This window comes from Molothrus ater, chromosome 3 (assembly GCF_012460135.2).
Source record: "Molothrus ater isolate BHLD 08-10-18 breed brown headed cowbird chromosome 3, BPBGC_Mater_1.1, whole genome shotgun sequence".
Taxonomy (NCBI): Eukaryota; Metazoa; Chordata; class Aves; order Passeriformes; family Icteridae; genus Molothrus; species Molothrus ater.
Genome location: NC_050480.2, coordinates 56,450,080 through 56,470,153, shown reverse-complemented (window position 1 = coordinate 56,470,153; position 20,074 = coordinate 56,450,080). Strand labels below are relative to the sequence as shown.

The window sequence follows — 20,074 nt, the reverse complement described above, 5'->3', positions numbered from 1 at the left end:
GGTTAGTTGTAAAATTAAAGGCTGACACAGTTGTGTTGTCAGTTGTCATTTCAGAGGATGAGACTATTGGTCCAGTCACTGCAGTCCAGTAAGGGACTTTCTCAAAGATTTTTACAGCTTCATTTTCTGCTGCATATTTTTCCAAAGCTGATGCTGCCAGGTCTCAGAGGTTCTATCAGATGGACTTAACAGTGGCTTGGACAAATTTTCCACTGTGTATTGCAGTTTTCCTGCTAAAGGCATCAGTCAGATTTCTTCTATACAGCATTTTTGAGTTCCTCATTAAGTCTGCTATGCTGTTTTGTAATCCCTCAGGTGTGACACCAAACCATTGATATTTTATGTGCTTCATGCATCTTTTGAACTTCATTTAACTTTTTCCTCCATGATTACATTCAGCAGAATCCAACACTGAACATATTCCAAAAGCTGGATGCTATAGTGGTCTGCCATACAGCAAACATACCTTTAAAAAATCTTTCTTGCATGTGGCAGTAGCATTGTTATTCTGCAGTGGCAAATGCTTCTGGCACCCTTTATTAAGCTGCTTACAGCAGTTCTGCAAGTCACTGTTGACTCCAAAGGTATTTTCAGCTAATTTTTATAAACTTTTGAGAAATATCAATAGGCACCCTCAGAATACATAAGACATTAGACCAGACAGCTAAAAGCTGAATAGAAAACGCTTTAGGATTATTGAAAAGTTTTATTAGGCAAATATTTTTGTTGGTTAGTTGGTGATTTCTGTGTGTATTATTTTACCTTGTGCTTTTGGATAATTTCTTTCTTTGCTCAGGATTGCTTGTTCAAAAGCATTTGGGAAGTATTAAGGGAAGTAAGTTGGACATACAGATTTATTTTCACTTAGAGGAAAAGAAGAGTCACAGTTTTTCTTTCCTGTCCTACATTTTTTAAAGAAATTGTTGGCAGCATGTTATATGACAGAAGTGAGAGCTGTGACAGATTTAGGGCTGCTTTGCAAACCTTTAAATATATTCTCTGTGCTTAATCCCTATGAAAGATGTGTAAAGCATTTCAGTGTAATGCAGATTTAAATAAACATATAAAAGGTGGAAATCAGCACCAGGAGAAAATACGCCTTATCTAGTATTTCTGTGTTTTTCAAGAAGGATGTTAAGTCTAGATGAAGCTGCCTCTAAGCCTTGGGTCCAAACATACCAGCTAAGACAACAAGGAGCATCTATGGACTACCCTTAAATATGGCTAAAGCTGGGAGTGAAAGGGAAGAGAACTGAAAGCATGCCTGTCTCTGAGAGAAAGTAGGGGGCCTGAGAACAAAGGCACTTACTAGATCAGTGATTGTACTAGGGCACAATAAAGCTAATTCTGAACTGGATTTGCTTATAATCTGCTTTTCTCCATCATCACTGGACAATATTGAAAGTTATTTGGAGATGCCAAAACAACGTGTACAGCTGGTAAGAACTCCTGGATATGTGCCCAGTTCATTCTCTTGAGTGAGTACAGTTACAGAGCAGTGTCCTGCAGAGCAGATGCAAGAGCAGAGGGCCCAGCCCTGAGTGCAGTCATAAGCCCTGTCCTTGGCTCAGGCTCCCATCTGGGCTGGGACACGCTGCTCTTGGCCTGAGCTCTGCTGTAGGAGGGCCTGTGCTCATCCAGGCTGCCCAAACTCGGTGACTGGCTTGACCTGGGGCCTGACTTCAGTTGATGGCAAAGCCATTTCTGTCCCCAGCCCTGCTCTGCTTGCTTTGCTTAGATGCTGTGGGATGGTGTGTCATCTGGAAGGATGGCCTTCCTTCATGAAGGGTCCCAGTTCTGCTGCTCCCTAATGGGGAAAGTCACTGATGTGACTGAGTCCTTCTCACCTCATCTTTGCGTGCAGAGCTGGTAAAACATGCATGTGGAGTTCCAAATAATGTAAACTTCTGAAATGGTAATAAAAAGGGAAGGTACACATCAAACTGGCTTGAGCTTATAGGAAAAGAAATGAGATGAAGGAGAGTGATTAAGTTAAAAACCAGAATGGAGTCAAGAAGAGGAGGGAGTGTAGGTGTAGAAGCCAATTAGCGTAGGGTTTGGGACATAACTGCGGAAATGTACAGCAGGAACATTTAACAGGGAAATTTCTGCTTGTGGTATACAAGCAGATGGGAGCAGACAGTGATGAGCAATTTTTCAAATTCTTTCTAAATTCAAAGAATTAAAAAAAATCTAATGGGCTCATGTGGTGGGAGGGAAGGAATAAAACAGAAATAGTAGCTTGGAGGGGTTTATATATAAATGTATGTAAGTACAGCTAGAGGATTGGGATGTGGGTGAATGTGCAGCAAAGGAAGAAGAGACGATGTGCTTACAGTTAGTGGGATCTTCATGTCAGAACAATCATATGGTGGCTCACTCTGGCTGCTGGCATTCTTGTGCCTTTTCTCTAAGAGGACCATCCATGCAGCAGCTCCCTGCAGAGTCTAGGGAAATGGCTCTACATGTGGAAAATGGAGATGCCTGCAATTGTCAGTGGGCATCAGAGACCAAGGTGCTCACACTGATTTGGACAAGTCAGGGGGCATAGGATACAGAAATCCTGGGTATCAGAGCAAATTGAGAGGTTCCACATGAATGGTGATGGCCAGAAAACAATTTTTTATTATTTCTGCTCATATTTTTCACTAGTAAAGAATGTCTATGTTGCTTTTAGTTTAGACTCAATGGATGTGCTCCTGATAGGTTTTTAAAATGTATTTACGGCCTGGGATTGTGGAACTGAAAGAGTTAGGGACTCCTGCATTTGTTTACTGCATAAATGGGTGCATCCTGCCACTATTGGTGCATGTTAGTTTCCCAGGGCCCTTCGAGGCAACTTGGCTTGTCTGAGAGCTCCTGGAAGCCTGCCAAGCCAAGTGCTGTTTCCTTCACACATGCCTGGTATCCACCCAAGACACCCCAGATATTGTTAAGGAAGGCCCACGCTTGTTTTCATTCTCTGAATACCCATGGCAAATAGGTACACTCAGTCAGAAATAGACTGGGCAAGACTGCAAACTCCTAAGAGAGAAATTAAAAAAAAAAAAAAAGGCTCCATGACAAGCCTAAGCCTAATTCAAGCTGGTCCTGGTAAGCAGCATCAGCTTGTATGTAAATGGCTTCTGTTGTGGTTTTGGTCTCCCAAGGGAGTAAGTATCCCTGGAATGCTTTTAAACATGGGCCAGCTATTTTCTTGGCAGCAACCTCTCTATGTGAGAGCAATGCAGTTTTCTTGCATCTGACAACAGAAAATGTCTTTTGCATTTAAAACAATCAATTATTTCTGTGCTCTACTTTTACAATGTCTGTCTGTTCTCTGTACTCGCTGCTCTTTGGGAATTCCTCTCACTCCATGGCTTCTTTCCTTCTCTCTCAGCCCACTGGGTGTATCAGGGAGACCTTTTATATTCTGGGACAGGCTGGAAGCCTCACATGGACTGCAGTTGCCAGATCATGCTTAGGAGAAGTTAGATGGAGAGGACAGAATGAAGCAGATCTGTCTCCAGGATCAAAAGAACCAGATGAGAAGTCTATGGATGGGACTGGTGTATGCATTGTGCGACTGCCAGATTTGCCCTGGACTGACTGCAAAGTAGAGAAGCATATTCCCACCTTCACCTCTTCACCTGAACCAGCAATGATTGCATGAAATAGATGTGTTGTGTGGAGCTGAAACAGGTTCAACACTCCCAGCCAAGATGGGCTCTCTAGTAGAAGTTATGACCTGTGTAATCTCCCATGGTGGTATCTTAGGCTGTGTATCTGCTGGATGACACCTTATTTTCCCCAATATTTATACAATATACAATTCATAGGGCCAACCTATCCACAGTTTTGTATCACCATTCTCATGTTTTAAAAGCCAAGCACTGAAAACTCTGCTGTCTGGTCCCATGTAGATGAAATACCTGTGCCAGTGTGCCTGGTTAGGAAAGGAAGTGCTGAAAACTACTCCCATTTGCAGGACAAATACAGAAGTCACAGCACTGACAGTGTGTTCCCAAAATTGCAAAGATGGTATATGCTTTCCCTTTAAACAATAGAAACGTGTATAAATAACAGGTGGCAAATTAATATTTGTGGCAAAATTAATCATAAAGGGGTTTCAGAGCAGAGAAATGCTACATTATGGTAAAAGGTGAATTCTCTATTTTTCCTCGTTATGTTACAGGCTGTGGGAGGATCCAAAGATGCTAAAACTTTTCCCTTAAGATTGCTACTTCATCATGGGCATATGCTGGGACACAATAAAGGCCCACTGTCATTTACTAAATTCTGAGCTATTGTCCTGGACACCTCTTAAAAGGAATTTTAATTTGTAACTTTGTCCTACGCCATCGGCATTGCACCGGTAGATGCTCCCGTGAACCATGGGTACTTTGGCGGCCTTTATCCAATGTAGGGCTGTGCCAACTCTCCATGTCCTTCCACGCCGCTGTCATTCCCGCGTTGTTTCCCGGGTGCGGGTCGCACCGCCCTGCCCCGTCCCCGCCGCGGACACGCACGGGACACGCAGCTCCCGCGCCACCTGACCAATGGCAGCCGCCAACACGTAGGCCTGGCCCGCGCGGGCTAGCCGTGGCCAATAGGCGCGCCCCATGCAAAACACCGCGCCGGGAGACGCCGCTAATTGGCTCCGTCGCAAGGGCGGCGGGTCGCGCGCTGGGCCGGAGCCCGGAGCTGGCAGCGAAGCCACCGTGATAGGGCTCGCCCGCCCCGACACCGCCTTCTCCGGTACCCGGCGTGTACCGACTTGTGTCACGGGAGTGGCGAAGGCCGGGGCAGAGGGGAAAATGCGTGCGCACCAAGATGCCGTTTCGCTATCTCATTCATTAACAGCTCCTAAGTTCACATACCGGCGCCTCCAGACCCGTTCCGCCTCTCCGCCGTTTCTGAGGGGAGGGCAGGACCGGGGTCTCGCCGCCAGCGCGGGATCCAGGGCCCCGGCAACAAAACGCGCGGGCCGGGAGCAGCCGCTGTGCATCCCGGCCCCGGCGTGCGAGGATCCCCCACGCGTGCCCCTAGACGCGGTGGGCGCGCATGCGCGGGGGAGGGGGCACCGCGCCGGCCGGCGGAGCGGCGGCGGCGGCGGCCGGGGCATGTCGGGCGCGCGGGGCGGTGGGCGCGTGGCCCCTCCCCTCGGCGAGCGCGCGGCAGCCGCAGCGGCGGCGGCCGCGGGAGGAGGCGGCGAGGAGGCGGCGCCTGTGTCGGCGCTGGAGGTTGTGTCCTTCCTGGGGAAGCTGCTGTGCGCAGTCGCGGCGCTGAAGGCGGCTCTGTACCTGCTCCGCAGAGTGTGCCTAGCGATGGCCTGGAAGTCGGGCGGCGCCAGCCACTCCGAGCTCATCCACAACCTCCGCAGTGAGTCTCGGGGCGGGGGCGCGGGCGGGCGGGGCTCCTGGGCTGCGGGGCGGCCGTTACCGGCCGCCCGGTGACCGTTAGCGACCGCGCACTCCCGCCGCGCCCGCCCGACCCGCCGCCAACTGTCACAGGGAGCGGCACCGGCGCCCGGCCGCGCGTGTCCGTCCGTGTCTGTTTGTGCGTGTCTCTGTGTCCGACCGGGGGTGTGTCCGTGCGTGCCCGGGCGGGGGGTGTGTGTCCGGGCGGCGGCCGGTGTCGCAGGGCGGGCCGGGCTGTTGTTGCGGGAGGCAATGCGGCGGGCGGGGTGGCGCCGATGGCGGTCCCGGAGGGGAAGCGCCGTGCGGCGGCCGTGGCTGTTCCCTGCTCGCCGCGTCCCCCCCTCGCCGGCCCCGTTCCCGCCGCCTCGTTCCCGTCTGCCGTGTGCGAGCTGAGGCGGGGCCGCGGCGGCAGTGCCGGAGAGCCCGTGATCCCCCGCACGCACCGGGATCGGCGCCCGCCTGGTTCGCTCCGGCCGGCGGGACTGGTGGTGTCGGCGGGCGCCCTCCGGGCTTTCAGGCCCGGGCTGAGCAACGCAGCGGGAGCCGCCCGGGTTCGGGAATCGCGGCGAAGAGGCCGCGGCTGTTTGTGTTGGGTGAAAGGGGCGTGTGGCGGCAGTCCCTCCTCCCCTCCCTGGCGGGGTCCCGAGTGGCTCCGCTCGAAGGGCTGGGCTGGGACCCAAGGGGAGAGGAGCGGAGAGGAGCGGAGCTGTCGGGGTTGCGGACTCGTGCTGTGATAGCCGAGCTTTGTCGTGGCTGCCCGGCACTGGGCGCTCCCTTGTGCTCGCCCAGGGTTTGTGCTGTCCCCGTGCTGAACGTGGAAGGGTTGGGCGGGGGCTTCTTCGCCGATGTACTTCAGTACATCCTGAAGTCTGCAGGTCCTGAGAGGATGGAGATACAACACCTTCTGTATTCGAAGCTTGCATTTTTCATATTAGAATAGAATTAACCTCTCTTATATATACTTGCAGTGTTCCTCGTTTCTGCTCCTGGCCTTTTCCCTTTCTCTTCTCAAGTTCGTGTCCTAGATGTAAAAGGATGTAGATCTGGACCTGTATTATGACAGTTGTCTCCTATTTTAGTGATACTACAACACCACAGACAAGGTGGCCTCCTCGGTATTCTGGTGTCATAGAAGAATCACCCTTGTTTTCTCCTTTTCTCTGCTTATGTTAGATCATCTGATTCTGTGGGCTTTCTCAGTATTTTCTTTTGAAAACTATCACATCCAGCAGAACAATACATGCTGAAGTGACTTTCAGCTTCTATGTAAAAACTACTAATTATTGAAGAGTTTCATTGTAAAAATTCTGTTTAATAAATTCATAATAACTTCTCTAGTTACAAGTGTTGCAATACATTTGTTTTGTTTTTTTCTGCAACTGAAAGGGCTAGAAATACTGTTTTAGTGAAATACTGTTCTCTTACACAGCAGGGAAAAACTTTCTGATGTAAAAATCAGCGTTGAACTCCAAAATACATCCAAAAAGCAATTACTGCCAGAATAGTCTATGGCACTCAGAACCTGAAGGCAAAACCAGTTTCTTTGTTGCAGAAGACAATGACAGTTTTTCAACACATGGAAACTGTTTAGGGCGTTGCAAATGATGATGACAAAGCTGAAAACCATTGTAGTTAGTATACAGCAATAGCTGTATAGGAAAAGGAAAGTAAAATAGAAGCGCTCAATATTGTAATCTCAAAGCATGCACTGATGGTAATTTCCCCCTCTCTGTTTTGCATATGCATGCCAAAATATTTTGAGGGGTGTTAAAAAGGGAAATAGTGGATTGTCAGTAAAATATTGTGGAAGCAAAGAGGCTTTTGATCTTGCAGGAAGATTGTGTTGTCAACTTCAATGGGACTGTTCATGTTGTAGGGCTTTATCAGTGCAGAGCAGCTGCTGAATTAAGACTGTAACTTTCAAGTTAGAGTTCCTCAGGTAAGATGATACCTTGTTGCTAAAGTTGGGAACAGATTTAGAAGAAAGTACTGTTTAATGTGATACAGTTCTCCCAGATATGTTTCAGCCAACTTAAAAATTATTGGTTACAGAAAGACTACAATGTTCCATAGAATTCTTTTGGAGTAGTAGATCTGTCACAGTATTTTCCCCTCTCTAAAAACAGCCACATAGCATTTACAGCATTTTATGCTAAAAGTGAGAATGCAAATTGGATGCAGGTAATTTGATGTTGCCCATTGTTTGTGTTGTGTGGAACTTAGTAAATGTGTGTGTAATGTAGTGTATATTTTGCATAACTTAAAATAATGCGGGTTGTAGTGACACAGTATGTTTTCTTCTGCAGCAAATCCTGGTAGAGAGGTTCTACTCCCTGCCCTTATGCCACAATTCTTCTCTTGACTGTTCTTACAGATTTGCTTGTGAGGGAGGCAGTGCTGTAAGACTGGGTCACTTTCTCATGACTTGTGAAACATCAACATTTAAGCTCCTCAATGTCTGTAAGCTGTTATACTATTATGGTTAGAGAAGCAGTAAACTTGGTTGTGCATAAATGAGGGCTGGGGAGAATGGGAACTTATTAAGGTGATTTTGCTTCTAAATGAAAACATCATTGGAAGATTCCTGTATGCTACATGTTCTTTTCCTTTAAAACAGCTATAAAGATTATTCTTAATTATAGGCTGTTATTGACAGTTGCTAGTGCTTCTGTTTTGTGGCAATAAAATTCTCTATTTCATGACATTTGCTTTACTGCTCATTTCACTGTTGCCTTAACTATAGAATTAACTTTTCTGTAATGTAGCAATCATTGTGTTAGGGCAGTGACAAGTGATTTTGGGTATTTACAATGCAGATTTAGGCAGTTATTCTTTATAGGCTGCATCTCTGCTGTCCTGTCTTAAAAGGGACAAACTAATAAGGAAGGTCCCAGAACTTTGCATGTTTCTCAGCACTTGCTTAGTGACTGAGTGACTGAAGAATGTTGCAGTACATTGTTTTGTTGGTTTGATTTTTAACTTCTTGTTGCATTGTAAACGTGGTTTTGCGCTGTTAATTTGAGGCATCATAGATGCACAATTTGACGTATGCAAAATAAACTTGTTTAAAATATGCTCGTCACAACAAAAATGCTGTCCTTGAATGTGCTGTTGCTGTGAGGTGTTCAGCTGCTTTGTTTCAGTGATTCTTGAAAGTACTCATTTTTTAAGAATGCCTTTTTTAAATCTGAATGGTTCTTTCTCCATTAAAGCCTTAAAACAAATATTTTTCACCTTCACAGAATAATTATTAAAATCTTTGCTTCTTCCTAACTGAAAATAGTTGAACATGTTCCTTCAAACTTGAGTAAACTGCTCCCTAAAATATATTTGAAGTAAGATCTTTTAGCAGACAACATTTTTAGGAAGTTCTCTAAATGCAGGTTACAGTAGGTTAGAAATCATACTAAGCACAGAAATAATTACCAGTATTTAAATAAATAACTCTGACAGGAGATTTTTTTAAAATTATGAATCTGCCATATAGAGGTGCTGAGGAAGGAGGAAAAAAATTGATGAGTTATTTACTGTTGTCTTGCTTGGTTGAAAATCTTTTGATTCTAAATCTGTTACTTTTTTCCCGTCTCTGTATCTTCAGCTATCCGCTGATAGGTTACTACTAGATCATTTCATCTTCTTTCATACTTGGGCTTTTGCCAAATCCTGCTACTTTACATGCCAGCATCTTAGAAATCAGCTTTTCTTTCCCAGCTGAAGGAGACAAGAATTGATTCCCTGTCCAATTCACAAGCAAAGTTCATTAAGTTTACTCATTGCGCCTTTTCCCTCCAGTCAATGTCATGCTGCCATAGGACAAGCTTGCTTTGCTTATTTCTCTGATCATCCTGTGTCAATGGTGTTTTCATCACATGTACCTGCTCTTGAATCCACATTTCTCAGTGAAAGTGAAGGTGAGTTAACTTGGCTGTGGCAGAAGTTGTTAACCATCTGTGGATTTGTTTCTTGCTACATTCTTTTACCTTTCTCACCTAATAAACTTGTGTTGCAAAAGTTAGCAACTCTAATTTAGGAGAGTCCATAGAATTTTGCACCTCACATAAGATCAGGGTCTTAATTTTTCAGTGTGAATGATGCTTGAAATCAGTATATATTCAAATATTATCAGGATCTGAGAATTCTATTTTTAAATACGCTAAAAGTATTTCTCTAAGTGTTTTAATTATTTAGATAGTAAATAATTAAAAATGGCATCTTAGCATGCTTCGTCATGATGAAGGCTTATCTGCAATAAATCTGCACCTTTGGTGTGAGTTTCTTGTTGCTGAGGACAAATCTCTTTGGGAAATGCCATGAATGGGAAAGCATTGCATACAGTAAGCCTAAGCTAGGTTCAGCAAGCAGTAAACATTGGTTTTGTTTGTTAATTTTCCTCTGTCATGTCTTTTCCCTTGGTTTATCCAAATTTCTTCTGTCTAATTTTGCTTGAGGAAGAGTAATATAACTTGGATGAACATGAAGAAGGAAAATAATAATGGAAAATTAGACCAAATGAAATGACTCCCCTGTACGAGCACTTTTTCTGCCTGTTGTGTGCATTCAGTGACCACCCCTTTCTTCATCATGAATGTATTGAGGCTTCAGTGACTAAGCATTGTAACTTATGACCAGGTAGTGAAGTGGTTAGAAAGTGAACTATTTTTTTCAATTAAAAATTAACACATCCGCTGATAAGTTAATTTAAGAATATCTAAAATTTCTTAAATGTAGTTCATGTCTCAGGTGGCAGGCTTGAAATCTGTGATGCTATTTTTTGGAGCATTGAGATTTAAAAAGAATTTTGTTAGCAAGTAATTTGAATAATCGCCTAAAGGAGTTTCTGTGAAACTTTTTTCTTTTTAAGTAAGATTTGAGTGTTTGCTAATGATTTGCCCATATCAGTGAAATGTTTTGAAAGAATTTCTGTACCCTTGATCTTTTAAGAGGCAGGCCTTCAAGTAAATCAAGACAAGTAGATATCCCAAATAATAGGAAATGATAACAGAAAGAAAAAAAAACAACCTAAATTTAATAACATCATGTTTTATTGGTGTGCAAATTAAGATTGTGTTCTTAACTGTTTTTTTTTGTTGTTGCCATGTTTTTTGCACTGAATGTTAGACAGGCTGTCAATGTAATGTTAAAAACATACCCATACTTTCCCACAAACTTCCAAAATTCAGTGCCTCAAAATCTAAGTCCTCGATCATGCAAGAAAAAAAGAGGGCATTTTTTGCTGATTATTTACATTACAAATCTTTATAATTCCTAATAAATACTTTTAATTAAAAATATTTCATTATTTTGCTTGATTGAAGATATATTCACATAAAATAATAAAAATAAAAAGCCACATATGATTTTTTCCTGGTGGTCTGCAGCTGCCTAGTAATCTATAGCAACATGGAAATGATACTGCAAATGTGTCCAAAACAGGTCATTACTGCTGCATTTAGGCATTTTAAAAAGAGGGAATCCTCTATGGTTTAGCTTCAGTACAGCTCTAAGCTTTTCTTTTAATGTTACTGTTTCTTTCATCCTGATGTAGTATCCGGAGATCACCAAGAGCTACTGGAAAGCCTAGAAAGAAATGTGTAATATTCATTTCCTTTGAGTTCTTTTGAGTGATTGTTGATGTGAATGTTATCCCTTAATGCCACAAACTCATGTTCTTTAGTGCTACATAACACTTTAAGTAAATAATTTTATTAATTTTTTATTAGGTTAATTGTATTAATGTTTTGATTTTTAATTTAAATTACCAACATTTGGCAAAAACTGAGTGAACTCTTTTAAAGCTTGAGATCAGTAAACTGTGGACTTCTCCTGGACTGGCTGACCTACAAGTTACATTTTAAGACTTCTGGATACTTTAATAGTGAACTTGAAGACAAAATAGTTTCAAATGCTTGCACTTTTGAAATACAGCTTCAGAAATTCTTCCTAATTTCTGCTAGTAGGACATTTCTTTGTCCTTTTGTCCCAAGAGTCAGAGTTATATTTTGCTGATTTTCTGATCTTCCTCAACTTTCATGTAGTACCAGTGCCTGTCTTAATGAAACCACCTTCATAATGACCAACTTTATGTGGTCTAGCTGCTGTCTTACCAGCATTGGCTTTTCTGAAAGCTGCAGAGTGGCTGCATGGCATCTGCTCAGTAAGGTGTGAGATGTGCACCATCTGCTTCTTTACAGATCTGCTAAAGCTGTAAGTAGTTTTGCTGCAAGCCTTACTGTGAAGAGTGTTCCCTGTCTATCTGTCTGATCCAGCTAACTTTATCTTAGCCTTTGCAACACTTTTTCATTATTACTGATGGTTGTTGTCAGTTTGTATTGAAATCTTTAGTTCTGACTTCCCATGTGATGTGTAAGTGAAGTTCAGCCTTCTCAAATGTTGAGGGATTGAGGAGTGCTTGGAGGTTAAAGTCTCCCTCATCCACACATGGGTGTTAAAGTTCATTGGAAAATGAGGTTCTATGTTTTTGCATGCTGAAACTAACCCTAAAGTTACTTTTTTCTTTACGTACTCCTCAAAGTTTCTTCATTCAGCTGCTGATACAGATTTAGATAAAATCAACATAATCATTATGATAAATGTGAGTACATGACAGAGAACTTCTGTATAAATCTGTGTGCTAGAAGGCTGTGTTTAGCAGGCCTTTCTCCTCCCCCAGAGAAGAAAATGGTTAATACCAACTTTGCAACACTGCCCTATGGTAGGAGGGGGCAATACAGCTGTGGTTAAATTGTCTAAATTAGTTAACTGCAGACTTTAATATCCATGAAAATGAATAGAAAACTCTTACCCATTACACCAAAGTGGATGGGTTGTTTTTGAAGGTGATCCTTATTAAATAGGGAGGGAATACTACCTTAAAGTGAAAGTGAAATGTTCACAGGTAATTTTGTATTTAATTGAAGCTTGAGGCTGTATGCTAGTTTGTGTTGAGCCCAGCTTATGATTCCTATGTTTTATGTCTGCAGGTTTTGAGTAGCATTTAAATGGTAATTGAATATTTATTATTATTATTACTCCCATTTTTTAAAAATTTCTGTCACTTTAGAATTTTCATGGGACTTGATATTTGTGTTTCATTTCTGGGCTGTAAGATTTACTCTGATGGACTTGTGATTTCTCAGTCTTTGTGTGGTTATGTCCCTGAATGATAGACTCTCAAGTGATTCCTTCCTGTGAGCTGTATGCAACCTCCTGTTTGGATAATGTTTGGATATTGTGAATCCAAATCATAGTGAAAATAGATGGACAGCTGAATGTTTGAGGCAGATAGCTCTTAAATTGTCAGCAAAGCACAAGAAATTTGCATGTATGAGTGGTATAAGAAACACTTGTTTACAAACACCTACTTTCAATTTATTTAGCACAAAGAACTTTGTATGATTTGGGTCAGTGTCTGTTACTGGATTTTAGGGTGCTGATGCATCACTTCTTGTTCTAAGTGCTTTCTTTGTGTTCATGCTTTACAGTGAAATCTTCCTATGCTCATTACTAAATAAAATTCTATTAACTGAACCACATTCTTTCCCATATTTTTTCTTCCTCTGCTCAAACAAAAAGACCCGGACTTTAAAAATGTCAGTTGATCAGGTGCTTAAAGCCAACAATCTTCACATTGCTTGCAAATCAAGCTGTGGTTCTGTTCCAGCCCATTCTCCTCTGGAGAGCTGCTAGCTGGTTTTCATGGGTCAGGTGGAGACTGTCACTTGACAGTGTCCTGCACTATATCCCTATCTTTAAAAGTGAGAGGCATGGATTAGACGGGTGGACCACTTGATAGATAAGGCTGGCTGGTAGCACTGAAAATAGCTGTGGTCCAAAGCTCTATGTTCAGGTGTAGGCCTGATGAGTGGTGTTCCTCAGGGGTTGGCACTTGGGCTGGTGTTGTTTAACATCCTTGTCATTGACATTGACAGTGGGATCAAGTGCACTCTCTGCAAGTTTGTGGAGAGCAAACTGTCCTGTATCAAAAGTGTCATGGCCAGCAGGGCAAGGGAGGCAATTCTACCCCTCTGCTCTGCACTGGTGAGACCCCACCTGGAGTGCTGCATCTAGCTCTGGAGCCCTTAACATAAGAAGGAAGTAGTTGACCTTGAAGGATTCTTCTAACCCAAACCATTTGATGATTTGTCACATCAGTAATTTCTATCTACATGAATGAATCTTTTGTAGCATAAAGCTGTATGTACTTTGCATCATGCCTTAAGATCTCTGTATGATTTCAAAATATCACTGTTTCACTGAAAATTCATCTTCCTAAGTGAGTATTCTGCAGTGGTTATGGAGAAAGTAATCTAAGAAGCTGAACTATGTGGATGCTGAAGTAGTTGCACTACTTGTGGATCTTGAAGTAGTAAATGGTTTTGGGATCTGCAGTCAGCCACAGGAGGAGTTTGAGTAGGTGTTGTGGTTTGTATAGTAAGCTTGTGTGCTGGATCATGTGGCAGTGACACATCCTCTTTTCTGATCTGGAAGCCAGTGTTGGTGTAAATGTTGATTGCAAGTATTTTATGGTACGGTTAGAAACGTGTTTGGTCAACAGTCAGGATACTGTCAGTGAGGTAGGCAATTCTTTGAAACATAAGCACTTCAGTAGTGCATTTGTTGCTAAATAAAAGACAAAATTAAAAGATAGGTTGTTTACTTGTTGGAAGTCCATGGTGCCTTTTCAGACTCTTCTTTCCTTGCTCTCTGACAACCAACTGCCCAGTTTCCCAGGTTACATTTAACAGTGGTATATTCCCACCTTCAAGTCCAAGGACTGCTCTGAGCTCTTTTCCTGTTTTCATGGTGTTATTTGTGGAAAAGAGGCAGACCAGAGAGAGTTTTCAAAACATGCTCCAATTATGTCAAGTTGTCATTGCCACAGCCTCTGCACAGAGTAACTCTTGAACTTGGCAGGCAGTGCTCCACTGTTAAGTACTTACTTTTCTGCTTCAGCCCTTTGAAGCTTGAAGTTGTGCTGATATAACTCTGTTTTATTTGAGTTTACTTTTTATTTCAAGCCGTCAGTGTGTTTGTGCATTATCTTTGCTTGTAAACACTTGAATATCTGATTTGTTTGCAGTACAAATTGATTATCATTCTTAAAACCCAACAGTCTCCTCAAGGAGAGACTTCTGTGCATGTTATAATTGGAAAGGATATTCTACTATGCATTTAATTGTGAATTATTTTCTTGCAATATACAGCTTCGCTTTAAGATTTAGAAAATTGTTTTAGTTAACATCTTATTAAGTTAATTTTTTATTGTTTTGTTTTTTTGTTAGAGATGGCATGAAATTAGAATGTCTTCTTTGCAATATAAGCTTCTATTATTAGCTTCTTTATACTTATTTTCTGGACTTAATTGAGAATTTGATAGAGACACGTTTCAGGCAGAATTAAGATCCTGGCAGCTGGTCATCTTGGGACTGACTATTGCAGGAAAGAAAGGACTTTTTTGGAGTCTGGTACCTTACAGTTGTTATGTTTCTCTATATTCAGCTGTGAGACTAAGGAAAAAAGATCTTGTTATCAACACAATAAAAATGTTAACTAAGTCAATGTTGACTTTCTTGTTTAGGGCTTGATTGTTTTTATTAATTCCCACCTAAAATTTGATGTAGTTTCCATTGTATAATAAGCAAATTGAAAGCAGACTTAATCTATCGGGGGTAGCTGAGAGGGTGTTGGTTTTTTTGAGGATGGAGCATTATTCAATAATTGAAATAAATAGCTGACAGCAGATTCAGCTTCTTCCACAGGTTCTGAGTATGGGTAACTTTCTTCAATTCTTATTTACTGAGGAAAAGATTGCAATAATCAATGACAATACAACCGTCAGCAAATCTCATGATTGTTTGCTGAATGAGAGCATCCTGAATGCTCAATCTGTAAAACAGTAGTTTCTGTTTTCGGGGCTTTTTTGTAATTTGCCTGTCAATGCAAGCATTTTATTTGGTAGTTGTATGTACTTTGACTGGACCTAGGTTTTGTGAAGTTAGAGAAGGTTCTTGGCCTTATCATAGGGCCTTGCAGTTGCACTTGCAAGATGTTCTTTTTGTTCTTTGCATGCTTATTCCAAAAGGCACAAAAGGAAAGAGCAGGTGGCTGCCTATAGTTATAGAATATATGCGCCTATCTGCATGTAAAGAAATAAATCACTATTTTAGACTTTTTGTGAGTACTTCTCAGCTATTGCTTTTTGACATCTCTTCAGCCTCCTGGAGCCTTTATCTCCTCACTTTTGTTATAATTAGACCTGCTTATTCTCCTTTTTTTAAAGTATATTTCGTTTGGAGATACTAACTTCTTAGTGATTCCTAATGAGACTCGAAGAGTAAAAGTTTGATTTTTGTTTCTAAGCTTTGTTCACAGAACTGCTATACAACTAATCCAATTAATTTCTAGTGGTCAGGGAAAACTTTTTTTTCCCTTACTTTTCCTCTGTTGTTAGTGCCAAAGTATTAATGGATTGATTTGTTTGTTTTCTTTTGGGTACGATTTTGCTCAGTAAGTAAACTTATGAACTGCTGCAAATGCCTGCTGGCTCAGATACTAGAACTGCTGTAGTATTCAGTTCAAAATGAAGTCAAAGAACAGGATATATCTAATGTGTGGGGACTGTGAGTGGAGTGTATGCTTTTTCTGGGACTTACCAGATACAGAAATCTTTCTAAAAAATAATATATTTTAAAAAGGAATTGTTTTCCTTAAAATTTTCCTTAGTAATAGTATATTTGTTTTGCAGTTCTATGTGATACTTTGTCTTCAGACTAAAAAGGAATATGATCTGAGGAGTTATTTTCCTTTCTGAATTCAAGTCTGTGTTGTATAGGATAATTAATTCTGGACACAGATAGTAGATAAGAAAAGAAGACAGGAAAATCCCATGATTAATAGGTGTAGTTGGGAGCATCCAGTAAGCAGTCAGTAAAGTCTCTGCAGAAGTTAGCTCATTCCTGGGGTGTATTTTTTCAAAAAAACCCACTTCAGGACAATCTTACACAAGTTCCATAATCTGATTTTCATGTTTTGGGTTAGATATTAATGGTGCTTAAATGAACTTTTTTTTTCCCCTTTTAAAGTATAATTTTGCAAATAAATCCTTATTTAAAGAAAGTAGTTAATGAAGCAATCCATCATTGAAATGTCTGTTATTTATAGTTTATATAGTCTCTTAATAAAAGTAATTAGTTAATTTTTTCCACTTGTTTTCCAAAGTTTTCTGTTATTCATAATTGGCTCTTGAGAACTTAAAGAAAATAGAATTAACAGTGTTTTAAAAAACGTCAATAAAACAGCAAGAAAAAAATGGCTGCTTCTGACATTTTACATGCATGTTCATTTATATTTTATTTTGAAAAGTGAAAAAAGATTGAGAGTGTTTTGATATAAAAACTTTTTGGCTGCAGTCTGCCCCAGCATAAGAATTCAGATTCTGTGGGAGTTTCTTAACAAAAGGATTTTTTTTCTTTGCTAACACAAGACAAACAGATCTGGAAACTAAAGTACTGAGCAATGATGCTTCAACTTAACATTTCTAACATGCTTTTGTATATCTTTCAATAATTACTTGTATGGCTTCTTAGAAATATGAAGTCTATCTTGTTTGGTGTGTATAGTAATACTAATTTCTTACTGACTATATTTTCAGCATTTATCAAAGGTGTGCATGAAGTTGAGTTTTCCCAAGGAGTAGAGCTTTGCAAGTGATTTCAGGAAAGCATTTGTAACTGCTGGGAAACTGCTGTTCACCAATCACTGACTTAAGCATCATTTGGTCTCTGGACTCCAGATTGAATTTTAGTATCACAGAAGGGTTTGTGCTGGACGGGACCTTTAAGGATGCTGTAGTCCAACCCTTGCCATGGCCAGTATGATGAGGGCAAGAGTGTAAGATCTGTGTAAGGCACATGATTTCTCACAATGCTATGTATATGTTAACACATTTCATAGACTCCTGCACTGCTGAAGAGAAACAATGCCTTCATTTTTATATATTTGTTTGTTTATAGAAAATGGAATAATCAAAACAGACAAGGTATTTGAAGTAATGCTGGCTACAGACCGTTGCCACTATGCAAAATACAACCCCTACATGGACTCTCCACAGTCTATAGGTAAGAGCATCTTGCAAAAGTGATTGAGATTGTTTTCATTTGTGTAACTGTGGCTGGTTTCATTATTTATGTGTTAAGAATGTGAAAATATTTTTTTTTTAATTTGGAAGATTGTTTAGTTCTTCATCAATTTATTGCATACCCTTTTAACTAAGCTTCAATTTCCTGCGGTATGCAGTTGGCATATTTGGATACATCAGGTAGAGAGGTGTTTTTCAGCCAGTATTAGTATGTGTAAATATGTGTTTGTTTTTCAAACCACAGCAACTTGTGATAGTGCAACTGATGTAAATACATAAAAATAATTTGCATCCAGTTTAAGGTAGAAACATTCCCTATCTTTCCACAGAAATCATTCATTTGGGACCAGTGCAAAGTTTCTTAAACCATTATGTGAAATCTTTAAAAATAGGCTTTGAATTGGCAGGTCTACTGATAGGACAGTAATTTCCCATCCAGGTCCCAGTTTTATCTTTCCAAGACAAGAGAATGATCTGTGGAAATGTGCTAGTTTCTTTTTTCTTGATCTTCTCCCTGCCTTTAATTGTATGTGGTAAGTGAATTTTATTAGGATTTTGTTAGTTATATAGGAAAATTAAAAATATTTTAAGATATATAAGCCTTTGAGTATGTGTCTTTACAAAAACAAATATAGGTGAGTGTTCCTCCCATTCTTATAGGTGTTTCTTCTCATTTGTTGTTTGCAAAACACACAAGGTTGTTCTCCAGATATTCTATGGTCTCCACTACATGAAACTCAAACTAACAAATTCAGGTTTTTACATAGGGGCTGACTAAAAAGGAGTTACATTATTTGGGGAGACACTACTCTTCTGAATTAAGCCTACTTGCTCAGTATGTGATATTCATTCAATGTATAGTGACATAATGGAGATTGTAACTGAGATCAAGGATAAAACCGTTTTTTTTTCCTGTCCAGACTGGACACAGTGTAGCTTTCAGCTGAGGTACCATAACTCACTTCTGATGTAGAGTACCTGTGTAACTGCAGGGGTGTGGATGTTGTACCCTGAGTGAGGGTGACAGCGAAGGTGTTGCACTTTACAGTCAAGGTAATAAAGATTGTAAGGTTGCTGTCTGAACAACAATGAACATCATCCATTCTCTTGTTTTACAGGTTTCCAAGCAACAATCAGTGCTCCACACATGGTAAGCTTTAAACTAGGTGATTAGTATAGTGATTTTATAAACATCCAGGTGCTTTTGAAATAAAATATTTACCCTAGTAAATTTAATGAGCAGTTGATTGCAGTGACGCTTTTGTGAAGTGCTTACTGTGAGGAAGTAGAAGATATTGATCAAGATTTTTCTTGCAGATGTACAGTAATAGGATGAGGGGTAGTGGGGGAAAAAATGTAACATAGGAAATTCTGATTAGTTTATTGATTAAAAAAACCCAAACTATGAGGGTAGTTAAGTACTGAAACAGGCTTTGCAGCTTGTGGAAGTTCTGTTCTTCAATATACAAAGAAGCTGACTGAACAGGGTTCTAAGCAGCCTAATTTAAAATGCCCATGTATTGAAATAGGACTGGACCAGAAGATTTCCAGAGATCTTCCAATAGAAATTACTTTTTAATATATAAAATCAGAATTCAGGAGTGAATGACAGTGATTCCTATAGTATGGTACTGCAGTAATGCCTTTAAATCTTTGGACAGGAAAACAGATACATTGTACTGAGTTGCAGGGCTTTTTTTGCCAAGTGGTTTGTGACCAGGGTGAGCGTTCCAGTCGGGATTTCAGTGCATGCATCTAACCCAGATATAATTTTTCTATTTTTCTTTATTTGAGATGAAAGGTGACTAGAAGCAAGTATTTTGTCTTTGCAATGTTTGGAAGGTGTCAAATCATAGTAAAAGTCTGCTTCTCTTGACTAAAAACTGTGTAGTTGGCTTAGAATTTACCTAGTTATCAATATAAAAAACCAGGAATTTTGTATAGAGATGCTAACAATATTATTCAAGAAAAGATCAGAAAAAAGTACTGTTGCTAAGAGGAAAAATAAGTGTTAATCATGCTTCAAAATTAAGTCCCCTAAGTCATTATTTTTCCAATTCTTAGCACTAGTAGTATATGAAGTGTTAGAGCAAAAAGGTAATATATCCTCTAAGCAAATATTAACTAAGAATCTTCTACCAGAGAATATTCTAATTATTTATATTTTCTGGGTGGGATGGATTAAGCTGAAAGAGTGTCATAATGGCTGTCTCTGAAACATGAAAGAACAAATTGGCTTTTTTAGTGTGCAGCCTACGCATAGTTTGTGTACTGCTCCACCACATAGCAAAAGTTATCAAGTGTGTCTATAGACTACTTCAGTTCATCCATGAGCCTGGCTATCTGCCTTTGTAAGAGATGACTGCTTTTTCCTATTCTTTGATTCAGCAAGTGTGCAGGTAATACAGGAAGTAGTTTTAATAGCCATTTTACTTGATGCTCTCGAGCTGCCTTCTTCCTAGATAGTTTTTGTACCAGGATATTCCAATGCATAATGATAAACTAAATTCTTTATTGGCCATGTACTGCCAGAATATTA

The 20,074-nt window shown here is 40.6% G+C and overlaps 1 protein-coding gene across 3 annotated transcripts in view; it reads left to right on the top strand.

Annotated features, from left to right (window-relative positions):
- The first annotated feature begins 5,216 nt into the window (after positions 1 to 5,216).
- Positions 5,217 to 20,074, top strand: part of PCMT1 (protein-L-isoaspartate (D-aspartate) O-methyltransferase) — a 36,174-nt gene continuing 21,316 nt past the window's right edge. Inside the window, exons 1-3 of one of the 3 annotated variants that reach the window (XM_036380609.2) lie at positions 5,217 to 5,361; positions 17,411 to 17,515; positions 18,654 to 18,685. In XM_036380609.2, coding sequence (XP_036236502.1) covers positions 5,307 to 5,361; positions 17,411 to 17,515; positions 18,654 to 18,685 — 192 coding nt within the window. In that variant the 5' untranslated portion in view covers positions 5,217 to 5,306. The remainder of the gene's footprint in view (positions 5,362 to 17,410; positions 17,516 to 18,653; positions 18,686 to 20,074) is intronic. The other 2 variants (XM_036380610.2, XM_036380608.1) reach the window with 2 other exon arrangements.